This window comes from Triturus cristatus, chromosome 1_2 (genome assembly GCF_964204655.1).
Source record: "Triturus cristatus chromosome 1_2, aTriCri1.1, whole genome shotgun sequence".
In the NCBI taxonomy this organism is placed as follows: Eukaryota; Metazoa; Chordata; class Amphibia; order Caudata; family Salamandridae; genus Triturus; species Triturus cristatus.
The window spans coordinates 76,465,357-76,478,844 of NC_140580.1; the positions used below are offsets into that span (position 1 = coordinate 76,465,357).

General features: G+C 42.2%; 1 protein-coding gene across 1 annotated transcript in view; it reads right to left on the reverse strand.

Moving 5' to 3' along the window:
• Positions 1–13,488, reverse strand: part of LOC146866833 (uncharacterized) — a 409,043-nt gene that overhangs the window by 293,837 nt on the left and 101,718 nt on the right. The window contains exon 3 of the mRNA XM_085617773.1: positions 1,439–1,494. Within this exon, the coding sequence (XP_085473899.1) occupies positions 1,439–1,494 (56 nt within the window). The remainder of the gene's footprint in view (positions 1–1,438; positions 1,495–13,488) is intronic.

The following is a 13,488-nucleotide window of genomic DNA, read 5'->3' on the forward strand; positions in this document are numbered from 1 at the left end:
GGATATGGTAGTCTGTGTGTCAGTCCACCGAGACTGCGGAGTCCTGTTAATAAGTTTCCATTATGCAACTCCCTTCAAACTGTAAACAGTGCACTGAACCACTCACAGAATTCACAATACTCAAAGGTGGAAGACAAAACAATCTATTTATTATTATTAATCAGTAGGACGGCTTCCAAAACATCCATTCTGTTCCTCACGCCCTACTAAAAGTGACACGCAATTCTAGAATCTGCGCCACCAGACTGTATCCTCTGCACGTGATTCGGAGAATACTTTGCAAACAGGAGCAGGATGTGTTCCTAAAAGATATAGCATACACAAGACATTGAATGGCCATTTGGTAAGGAACGTGTAGGAGGAGTACATGTGATGCTGCCAGTCTATAACTCGGGTGCACAACTTTTGTCAACTGGGGATGGAGCCATGCCAGAGTATCAGGATAGCAGAATTAGATAAAAGTACATTTAATGAATGTAAATGGGAATCATTGGTTCATCGTGGACCAATACTGGATACTGCATATCTCTGTGAGTGACATTAGGGCAGGCTCTGCTGAGTAATATGTATCTGCTAAAGACGTAGCCAGTAAGAATTGACTGACACGATCAAGATACTTACTAAGAGAAATCACAACTATAAAATCTGATTTACATAAATATTAATTTTGCTATGGACTCAACTCATAATATCTGTAAGCAGGACGATAGCTCCCTGCTCTGGCCCAGACTTGTAATTTCTGTGTAACTTGAAAAGAAATATGCCTATAAAACGTAGGTAACACCAGTTACAGCTGTGCAGCCCAATGTCTATGCCTCGAACAGCTGCTGAACTTGAGATTTTACTCTACCATCTATAATATGACCTAATAAGACCATCTATAATATGACCTAATAAGATCTGTGAAACTACAGGGATAATTCTGCTAAACCGCAGCTAGCATCACCAGTGTTAGCTTGGAAAAATGATGCCTGTAAAGACTGAACTTCTAATATTTTATTCAATACCTGAATGCCTAATATATGCAACCAAAGCCATAACTCTATGGTCTAAGGACTAATCCTGTGAGATTGATGTTGCCTGAGGGATAGCTCTGGACTGTACCATCTGTTTAGTGATGCAGTTAATCAGATATTGTCAGGCGTGTTTCAGGCCGCAACCGGTTGCCTTTGGTCAGTAACTGTCATTTACAGTTAATATTGAATTATTAATTAAACCTTTAAAGGAAATATGATCACACAAGAGGAAAAGGAGTAATAACTATGTGGAGTAGGAGGAAACAAATGTGAAAATATACTTATAACACAGAAAACACGCACAGGGAGTTAGACATTGGGTGTACTGCAAAGGCACACAGTACAACTTTCAGATGCAGTGTGCCCATGGGTGTTCCAAATCTATATAAACTACTCAGAGAGAAAAATAACTCACACTTTACCTTAGATATGTTGTTCGGCAGATTTCCAACAAAGACTATATTCTCCTGTCTTGATTCTGTGAAAAAGGAAAAGAAAGAAAAAGATTCTGTGAAAAAGAAAAAGGTGGAAAAAGTCGGAATGGCCAAAGTTGAATACAAGCAAAGCACTCTGTGTGGCAAAGACAGACTTACACATCTCAATATAACTTGCAGGCATGTTTATATGATAGTCTTACAAAGTAAGAAAAGCATATTGGATTTGAAAAGAGGCAAATCATAGGACTGAACAGGAAAATGTTACTGTTATAGTGACTACTATATCTTGTCTGTAGGGTAAGAACCCTACAGTCAAGATATAGCAGCCACCATAACATTTTAAACCTGTAAGTACCCTGCTCCAACAAGGCTGGACTGAATACTTCTTTTCTAATTAGTTAATTGTAAGTAGGGTATCCTGTTTTTTTAAGTTAAAACATAAAATAACTGATAAACCCCACCGAAAGGGAAACAGCCTAAATTAGTGTAAACATATGAACACTGATAAACAACTGCACAACCACAAATTAAAATTACATTCAAAGAAAGGAAAGTGAGGAAGAATGAGTCATTTGTATTTCTTCCTGAGAGGGCCATCCCTATATAACTTTGTTATATATGGTGGCAGCAAGAAAGAGTGGTCTAGGAATATTCAGCTTGAGTTTTGTTGTTTAGGTATGCCACTCAAATGTGTTTCCTTCAGTTTTTTGCACTGGGATTAATGGTGCAGAGTCAAGCATGTTTTAGGTCTGATCTAATTGTTATATACACTGACGAGAAGCGGGTAAAATTAAAATCATATTTGATCTTTTGGCAGTGTTTAATTCTTTCACATACTGGTTAAATAGCTGGCTCATACAATTTTTGGTTAATATGTACTAACACATTTAGCAAAATAGACAGAATGGTTAAACTCTTTTGATGTATCAGCCAACTTTTCTAACACGTTGCTACTGATAGCAGGTCAACTGCCAAACACAGGATTAAAACATTCAATGCAAGGTATAATAAAAAGTACCTGTAAAAAGAGTGCTGTCATCACGCACATGGGATAGAGGTGAAAACATTACTATTAGACCTGGCATTTCTTGGCATGGTTACCCCTGACTGTTTGTCTCTACCTCCTCTATTTTTGATGCTGTGATGGATTGCGTTTTACTGGCTTAGATGCTTTGGGCACTTTGCCACTGCTGATCAGTGTCAAAGTGCAAGTGCTCCCTGTATAAAGTGTTATGGTAATTGGTTGTCCATAATTGGTATGTTTGCCTTACTAGTAAAGTCCCTAGTAAAGTGCACTATGTGTACCAAGGCTGGTAATGCAAATGCTACTAGTGGGCCTGCAGCACTTATTGTGCCACCCACACAAGTAGCCCTAAAGAGAGAACTCAGGCCTGCCACTGCAGTGCCTGCACGCAGTTTGCTAACTGCCATGTTTTCCTGACAAGTGCACCCACTTGCCAGGCCTTACCCTTCCCATTCCATGCACATCAGACACCCCTATGGTAGGCCCAAGGTACCGCTGGACAGGGTGCAGTGTCTGTGAAAGGTAGGACATGTACTGAGGTGTGTACCATGTCCTAACAGTGAAATACTCTCCATTTCGTTTTTCACTGTTGCAAGACCATCTTGCCCATAGGACAGAATGGGGAAGGCTGTGTAATATGTTACCAGCCTATCTTCCTATATGCTTAAGATGGAGAGGTGAAGTTTAGTGTGCATGAACTCACAATTTAATAGCACATCTTTTTGTGAAGGTGGTTTTTGCATTTTGTGTTTAGAAACCACGCTTTTAGAAGTGGCTGTTTTTTTTTTGTTCTAACAATTCTGTGTGTCTCTGCCTGGTTGTGGATTGATTGTCTGGATTTGAAAGTGATAGGATCTGGGAAATGTCTTGACCCAGGGGAGGAGTAGGTGAGCCAGCAACAGGCTGACCTGCATCTGGAGGGTAGGGGGGAGGAGTAGCCACCTGGATGTGTAGAGGCCTGGGCTGCTGCCATAAAAGAATGGCTCCACCTCCTGCTGAGTGATTGAGGAACCAGACCCCCACTATCAAAGGAAGAAGGTGTCACTGGCAGGGAGTAACCCAGAACTGGTTTGGACAGGGGTCAGTGTCTCTGAACACAAAGACTTCAAAGACATTTAGGGGTATCACTACGAGAGCTGAAACCCCTGAATGTTGGACTGATCAAGACTGAAAAGGATTGAAACTACTTCGTGGTCAAGAGGAACCTATGCCAAGGAAGAACAGCTGAAGAGAAGGACTAACCCTTGCTGTGTGTTCTGGGGCTGGCCTGCAGTTTGCTGATTTAACTATGGAGAGGCTAAGGGAACTTGATGTGTGCTGTGTCCCCCTGCTTGAAAGGACTTTGCTGTTTGCTGTGTCCCAAAGTAACTTGTCTCCAAGGGCCCGAGGAGAGCTGGCTCCCTGTTGTGGAAACTCAGGAACATAAACGTTTCCAAGTGTGTCTCAGCTGCGCTTTGTGCGTATTCTTTTTGCAGCCTGAGACCTTCGTAAGCATTGCCTCGGGACTGTGTGGCCCGAAACCCAATCGAGTCTCAGCGACGCTTTGTCTGTGTGTGCACCCTGAGACTGTGTAGGGTTCGTGGTGCTGGTTGGAAAGTGCCCCGTGACTGCAGTGCCCCCGCAGCATGAATCATCATCCACGCTGCTGTGTAGCTGTTTGAGGCCCGAGCCGCCATCGTAACAGACTGCGGACCAAGATCACCGCCGCCGGCCTGAGCCGCAACGTGCTGAAGGATTTCGTAAAGCTAAGGAAATCGTGAGGTAATCGTGATCATTGTTCGCAAGAGGAATCTGCCCAAGATCGTCAGCAACAGAGAAGGCAGCGCCATAACCTTTCCAGCTACAGCGTCGACTTGCATCGGAGCTGCGTCGTCATAGGGAGTGCCCAGCAGGACGTCCGACGAGCGGGGAGAGAGAGAGAGCGAGGCAGCGCATTCCCAAGGTAAGGCTTGGACTCCAGTCGGGAGCCGCAAGCGTGTGTGGCCTGGGGAGGCGCTGGAGGAGTACTGGAGTGCTCCCGTCTCTCTCCCGCTGCATCGCGTTAGACGCGATGAGTCCTTGAGCGGCCCGGACCTGCCCTGAGGAACCGAGGCCGCCCTCCGAAGTTCAGGATTGTCTGTGGTTGGGGCCTAGTGGTGCCCGCGCTAATTGCGTCGATTAGCCTGGTATTATTCCTGCATTACGAACTGCTGATTATGTGCATTGAGGATTTAATTATTCTCGCATTACGAACGGCCTTATTACTTGCATTAAGGAGTGCGTTATACTTGCATTACGAACTGCCTGATTATGTGCATTGAGGATTGCTTTTTTCTGGCATTACGAACTGCCTGATGACGTGCATTGAGGATTGCATTACGAACTGCCTGATTACTTGCTTTGAGGATTGCATTATTCTTGCATTACAAACTACATTAGACTGACAATACAAACTGCATTACGAACTGCATAGCATTGCATTAGGACTGCATTTGAATATCGTGAACTGCTCATTAATACCGCAAGAACCTACAAGTGTTTGTTGGCCTAATAACCAGCAAAAAGAAATATTATATGTTGGATTTTTATCATTTGGTCTTGCCCTATTTTTCTACTTGATAAAGATACCGCTATTTTCATACATCAGTGTGGTGTCCATTTGTGGTGTTATCACTGTGTCACTGGGAGTGTGGTTGCAAATACTTTACACATTGCCTTGAAGATAAGCCTGGCTGCTCATGCCAAGCTACCAGGGGGTGAGCAAGGGTTATCAAAGAGGGTGTCCCTCGTTTCCCTGACTAGAAGCAAGGGTCCCTATTTGGACTAAGGTAACGGCCTCAGCCAACTAGAGACCCCCAGTTCTAACAATTACACAAGCCTTTCTACATACCATCAAAATTCTCATTTTTATGTGTGACACCTTCAGCTAATCCTCGTTTTTTACCCAACTGCACTTCATTAATGGAGTTTTTGAGCCTCTAGTTATAATGTTGACAGCTATATTTCAAGCCCCAGAGTACAATGTGATGTCTGTTAAAAGATCAGAGCTGGCCTAAAGTGAGACATATTCCATGGAGATACTTGGAAACTACATCCCTACAACTGCATCACCACTTTAGTGAATCAGACAAGGAGTGTAGAAAAGCAGTGGTGGGCATGCTTAAAGCATAAAGTTTCAGGTGCTTTACAATGCAAGGCTACAAATCAATCTGGTGTAATTCAAAATGTTAAAGGTTTCACAAAGTGCTAAGTTGTAGGCAGGGTTGATCACCTCTACAATGTCATAACATTCAGTAAGAATTTTTTAATTAAAACATCTGTATACAGCTCTCTTACCATTTTAATCCATTAATAGTCATGTAAATAAGACAGAGTGAGAATGAGAAGCAATGAGACTTAAGAGACGGTAATGAGATGTAAGGGACAGTGCAATACGCAGACGTTCTATGCTTAAAACAGTCCAACAAGTCCATTGCACACACTGCCTGTGGAATGAAACTACATACCCTGCATTATTACTCCTTTAAATTAAATATATGATTTATTATAATCACTGCAAAATAAAGTTTTGTAAACACTGGAAAAACACAGTTATCTATTTTGGGGTTTAGGCGGCTGAATAAACACTTGATTTCAAAAGGGTCAGAAAACATTGAGAAACCACCACTGAAATACACAAAAAATAAAAACTGAAATAGGAGAACCTAATTGTAAGCAAGACACACACATGCTTGAGAAAGTTTGTGTGACCTTACTTCTACAATAGTAGTACTCCTTGGAAACAGAACCAGAATAAAAAAAAGTGGTGGCAAAGCCAATAGGTCTCACCTTTGTGGTCTTTTGGCTTTGCCACTGGCTTTTAGTGTTCCTGTACACCATAGGTAATTGCAAACATTTTTACACTGGTCACAAATGATGGTCTGTGGTGAGGCCAAATGCTGCATTGATGCCAGAAAGGTGGGTTTAAGGGGACAGGTGGATGCAAGGTGAGTGTGGGTGAAGTGAAGGAAGTACATAATGTGGACTGAGTCATGGAGTTATTTTGAGGGTTTCATTCCATACCGCCCTCTAAATTACACCACCAGCCACTAAAAGAGATACAGATTTGACAATACTGTGTTATGTTGTATCTGAGTCGCTATCCCTCTACCACCCAACCTTGGGTAAGCCTTTTCTGATTGCTATTGCTAACTTTAGTGAGTCAAGTACGCAAAGGGAGTAACTTGGTTATTTAATCTGAATGAAATAGAATATTAGGCTTCACAATCTCCTTATTCTTTAGGTCTCTCATCTGTAAACATTAGGAAATTTGGAATGCTTAGAAACAGGCTCTGCTCAGGTAGCAAATGCTTTGTCGAAACTTGCACTACAAGTGTTGCTGATAAAAGGTGCATATTGAGTGGTTCTTCTAATAGTCGATTGTAATGGCCGTGCACATACTTCCTTTATTGCTCTTGACTTATATCACTGTGTAGTTTTAGATACTTGTGAAAAGTCATCAAAGTGCCCTTGCACTGTTTTCAGCTGATCTTATTAAAATATGCTGATGAAGACTATTCTTTTTCAGCACTTGAGTGTTAACACTGAGAACTAAAGTAAAAGCTGAGAAGCGCTTGCCAGATATTTCAGCAAATGCTATTTCAAAAACAGTATGCTGCTTCCTTCAAGGCCTGAGTAGAAATAAGATAGTTGAACAGCTGTATACCAAAAAGGGCTCATGCATAAATTTACATTCCCCAAGCGGAATGCACCAATGGTGCTGGAATAATTTTCAGAGTTGGGTGCTGCCACTGAAGTTACATCACTAAAGCCATAGGGATTGTGAAAAATTAATGTGCTAGACAAACACCAAGTGTAGCCAATGTATTCAGCAGGAGAGTAGTAAGGATGTAGTATGCAGCTGGTGGTACATTTTGGAGCACGCTGCCGCAAACACATTACTAAAGTATGTTAGGATAGCGCACTGCAATCACAAACATTAATGTGTAGAAATCAGCATCACCTAGTGTATTGATTTGTTTTGATCGTTTTAAAATCTTTGTTTTCACCACACTTAAAAATTACAAATAAAAAGTGCTTCATTTGTGATTTCCTCATTCTGATATCTTCTGAAGTATTTGAATTGTTCATTTACAGGTACTTAATGTTTTTGTATGCTATAAACAAAACATAACTCTTCAGCCATTTCATGCTCAGAGTACCCAGCAAGATTGTCACATAAATCCTCTCACTTTGCAGTCAGAGAAAGAAAACACCAAGTTTCCTTTAAAACTACAGACAGAGCGCAATATTTGACCTCTGTCTTTTAATGTACAGCAAATTAGATAAAAACAAACTTTAAAGGCATTTCATTTTACAACATACAAAAGCTGAGGGAGAAGATTGCTTGGCACTGTACAAGCTCAGCGATTTTGGATCTTTACTAGTCCTGCAACCATTAGTATTTGCTAAGTGTCAGGTGAGAATTAATAGCCCGTAAACTTCCCTATTGCTGTCAGATTTACTCTGACAAACATGCTCCACAAAATAAACAGCTATTGCTTTACTTTAAATTAAAATCATAACAATACAACAAATATTAGTTAGTGGTTAGAACGACTCCGAGCTGTTGTTAAAGGCAGCACGAGCCAGCACTGTGGGGTCAGCTGGGTTTTCGGCCCTCTGCTCCTCTCCTACCTTTGTGTGACCAAGAAGTGAATGAGAAGAGGCATGGCTACTACAAATAAGAACAAGCATTGGCATAGCCAATAGGTCACGCCTTTGGACCTTATAAGTGTTTAGTCAGAGATATTGGCAATGTTTTTGAGGTATTTTGTAGAGCAATGTAGCTGCTGTACGAGAAGCACATATTGATGAGCACAATAATGAGGAGCCTGGAGACAAGCACACAAGCAATAGAGCATCACAGAGTACGGGTAAGAGGAGAAGAGCAGTACACGAGAGAGACATCTGTAAAACAAATGCACTTTTGTAGAGTATTTAAAAGAAACAAATTAAAAAGTAATGCTTCAAAAGTGAGCAGTGGAAGGACATAAGTAATGCGTCCATGCTCCAAGGGTGGGACAAACACATGAAGAGGAGGGAAACCTATGACAACTGACTAATAAGAAACAAGAAAATTAGAGTGGCAAAGAAACCAACCAATGGTAAGCAACAAGTAGCCTCTAAACCCACTGTTCATAAATAAAATATCTGCATGAGACATAAAAATTAAATTACGACTAAAACCTTACATCGCAACTGTAGTGTTGTAATCACCCAAAAGTGGTAATAGCACATATTTAGCAAAACCCTATATAGGTAATGTACATGCAGAAAGGTATAGTCACTGGCAAGTGCAGCATTGGCTACTGAACATGTAGAAACTAAAGCCAGGGTCATAAAGTTAAATAAAGGAAGTAAGAGCAGAATTACCTGGTATCAGTGGTAATTTTGGTCAAGTACATGACCACGAAGAAGTTAGCCAGAATGTGTGCATAAGCAACATTAGCATGGTTTGTTACAAGACTCGGGGATTTAGTTATGAGCAGCTCAGAGTCACTGAGCACAGCTGAGCTGCTCGACAAGTATTGTGAATATTTATTCTGGTATTGTATGCAGGGTAGGGGAGAGGATTAAATAGCCTCAAGTGACTTGTGGCCCAAAGTTGTTTGAGTTTATGACAAAAGGAGTGGACTGCCTGCTATTTAAAAACAAGAACGATAGAAGAGAAGAGGTCAGAAAGTAAAAGTAAATACGTGAAGCATAGAACAAACTATAAAAAAGGAGCAGACAAATGCACACAGAAATATGACGCAGAGCTTAGTAGAGGAAGAATGCCATGAGAGAAAATGCATAGAAAGAAACGGGGAAAAAGAAGATTGCCAAAAGATAAAAAGCAGACAAATACACAGACAAACAAAGGCAAACGGGAAACAGAAAAGTGGAAACGCTGGACATCCAGAACATTTATTTTACAAGTGATTGGCTTTGCTAATCGGCTGGGTGTTGAAAAAAGGATGGATGGAAGGGACGGAGACTGCGAGTTAACAGGACATTTCTAAACAACTCCTGGCTTCGGTTCAAAACCCTGTCATTCTGTACAAGTCATGTAATGTAACTAAGCTATTTGGAGCGAAATAAAAATAGCAAATTCATGCAATGCAAGAGTCTGTAAAATAACTTTGATTTCTTCCTTTTTCTTGTCCAATATTTTCCATGAAAAATCTTCCTTTCCTACACGTCTCCCATGCAATGAGGGTGCGATGGAGCCCCACTATACCTTGTTAAAGTGAGAGTTTAGAAGGACAGATGAGCGTGAAAAATATGATCCAAAATTTTGGGAATCCTCACAAATGTACCACTGCGTAGGTTTTCTCATTTGTATGATCCCTTCTCTGACACGTTTTTTAAATGCGCACATCTACGAATCGAAAATAGTTACAAAGCATAAGTTCTGGACACTTTGCAGAGTTGCCACAGTCGCAGAAGTATGTGGAATCAAAATGTACCACAACACATGCGCTGGTGTCAAAGGGAATTCATTACACCTCCGTCCGTATCAGCAGCACTTCAAAGCAACAAGCCTCAAGATGTCTGGCGTCTCCCTGGCCAGGGACCTTGCGCACGCGAGGACGCGGAGGCAGAGCGCGCCGTGCGTGAGCGGGATCTCAACGGCATAACCAGTACCTAATGGCTTTGCTTACAAGCATCGTGTCTGAAAGCATGAGCGTGTGGGTAAACACTGCCATCAAAGAGTGCCAAGCTTTCTAATTGTACACCCGCTGTGTCAGTCTGTTTCATTGTTGAGTGCCTCAGCTCAGCATCGTTTAGCAGTGCAAAGCATATTTACACGTTTAGTCGGCTGATGAACGAGGCGCCCGCTCTGCGCTCAGAGCTGTCTGGTAAATAACATGCGGTTTAGAAGAAGCCGTAGCAGCTATTAAGGCCTATTAGAACAAGCGCGGCCGCAAAAGTTAAAGCGGCACGCACTCTTGTGAAGGTGGGGCAGAGGGGACACGCCTTCTGCGATGTCTGGAAATGAAACCTGACACAAAACAGATGGCCCCGGTGTGCCGCACCTGGCTCCCAAGAGCAAAACGCTCTGGGAGTAAACATTTCCAGAGACGCTGGGACATCCACACACCCTTGGCCAAATGCGTGCTGAAGCAAGACGCAAAGGCCAATAGCGTGTAAGCACCACAAGCACAAGCTTCTACAAAGTCTGAAGTGATTCCAAGAGGCCGATTCCTAGAGCAGCGCATGCGCGCTGCTTCTACGCTCGACCTAAAAAGCAGCATACATGTCCCCTGTCAAACTCGTCCTCTGATACACGTTTCATGCCAAGGAGCCAGAGGATTGGTGCAGGAAAAGTGCCTTGAGTTCTAATGCAAGCAAGAAGAATGGCACCAACCCTGTTTTGGTAGTAGAAAAAAACAGTTATGTTTGGAGTTGAATGGACAGGAAAGTACATGTCTATGCTACCACTCATACAAGCAAGGTGCTTCTATGAGACTCTAACACCGAGCATTTGTGCTGAGGCTGCAGGTACGGGTTACTTATCTAAATCTCGCTTTCGGGCCAGTAAACTCAGACCTGTATATGCAGGGCAAGTGACAGGGAAGTGAGCGGATATAGACAATGAAAATTAGGAGAACAGAAAACCCATAAAGTAGTGAATCTGAGGAGAGCAACATAATTTCTAATGTACCTATATGCACATAAATGTACACCCAAATTCAACCAGACACAGAGATTTTCTTTTAGGGTGGTGTATAAAAAGATAATATTTTTCAGATTTTTTTTCTTATTTTTAGAAGTGGGCACCATACCCAATGATTCCCTAATGCCTCTGGAATCGAGAAACAGCCTGCCCTCGTGAAGACCATGCAATTAGGCTACAACATACAAAAGGTATGCAAGAATCTAAAGGAAAGTTCTGTAAACATCAGCATACATTTCCTGAGTTTTATTATAGCACAAACTCAGTCGAAGGACATTGGAATGCTTTACATGAACACCGGTTACATTACCCAAGGTCAAGTTTGTTTTTAAACACAGGGAGAAAAAGTGACTTGTCCAAAATCACAAAATGTTGAGCAGGCGCCAGGACTCGACCATGGTTATGTTATGTTGTAGAGAATTTCTAAAGTGCACGTAATCCATCAGGTCTCTTGACGCTGAGTTATGAAGTCACCATTTGTAGAAGTCCGTGTCTAACTATATGCTTGTGTAAAATGCCATGTTTTCAGCTTTTTTCTAAAGCACATGCAGTCTTTTTTTTGTCTCGTAGTGATGGCCAAAGAGTACCAAAATTGGGGTCCTTGCATTGAGAAACGTGACCCTCCTGTCCGTTTACATCTAAATCTGGGGACCACCAACAGATTCATATGCACAGATCTAAGAGTGCGCTTTGGGGAGTAACTGTGAATCCTAGAGAATATATACTTGGGGCCTATGCCGTAAATAGCTTTGAATAGGATACAGCCCGTCTTAAACATAGGTCGCTGCTATCAGAGGCCTAACAGGGCAGCGCCAGGGTTGTAGGTAGATGATTTTGGCAGCTTGGTTTTGTATCAGTTGTAGTCGATAGTTTTGGTTGCCTAGAAGGCCTCGATAGATTGCATTACAGTTCCAAAGTCGTCTTCAGTTACAACACTTATATTTCAAACTGCTTAAAGACTTTTGTATAAAAAAAAAATATATAAGAAACTGCCCTCCACATAAAATATAACTGCCGATAAATGTGTGTTATTGAAATGGAAACAATTGCACTTTGCACACTTTGGCAGTCTATGGTTGTCGGTGACAACCACAACAATTCTACATTGGCAGCAGGATCATGACATTGCAGCACTCTGCAAATGTATACATATATCAACAGCCTAACAATGATCTCAGCTCACATTATATTGGTTTGCAAAAGTATCCTTTAGAGGATACATTGTTAACAGGTCACATCAGAAAAAAATGCTCTGGGAATGTGCTCAGTGAAAAATAAATAAGTGTAGTGTGGAATGCCCCGCTTTGGTTCCCTTCAAATCCATAACCCGCTTATTGTAAACATTTTTGGGCATTTAAAATGTGACGTACGTGCCTTCTACTCTAGATTGAGGTTCAGCTTCTGTTTGTTCTTTTGGGGTGATACCCCCTCTGCTTGTTCAAGATATCAGTACTTCGGGTGCGGCTGCCCTGTTTGTCCAGCACTTGCTGCCCACAGTGGGGCGGGTGCTGCTGGTCTTTTTGTTAGCGTAAAGCCCATTCAAAGTGGGCTGTTATATGTTTCCCTGCTCTGTGTGCGCACTGGAAGGCATTTAAAGCTGGAGAGGGATGGGAGTGCTAGTGTTTGTTTACAGGAAAGTCACTAAAAGTGGACTGTGGTGGGTGATGCTATTCTGTGCACAGCAGTCCATTAAAGGTGGACTGTGGTTGGTTGGTCCTGCTTCTCTGTATGTGAAGCCCATTAAAAGTGGACTATGGCGCTGCTCCGTGCATGTGAAGTAAAGTGGATGGTGGTTGGTCCAGCTAATCTGTGCACGGGGGTCACTACATTGATCTAAAACTGCATTAAGCAGTGCATATAAAAAGTAAGATAGCAGTAGTGACGTAGCAAGGCTGCTGTGGCCGAGGAAAGCATGGACATTAGACCCTCAATACCCTGGTTTTATAGCAAAGAAACTCCACTAACTTTGACAAATGAAAATGCCAGTGTTCCTTGCTTAGATGTTGGGAGGTCCTCACAGGCGGCAGTCCTGCCCAATCACACGTCCTGCAGGGCAGTGCATGCTCGATTCACACACACACTGCCTAAGTGTCTGCAGTGAAAGCCAGAGACAAGCAAATGCTTGATGGTGACCGCTAGTTGGCAGCAAGGTAAAATCCTTCTGTTGCCAGGCAAAACAGTACTGGACCAGGCCCACTGATTGCAACACGCTTGAAGCTTCCTTGATTGTCGAGAAATTTTCCAGGAGGCATACACACACCCAAATTCAACCAGACAAAAGCACCACACCAATCAGAGCTTGTGTACTTAGAAGTATCTGGTACAGTAACT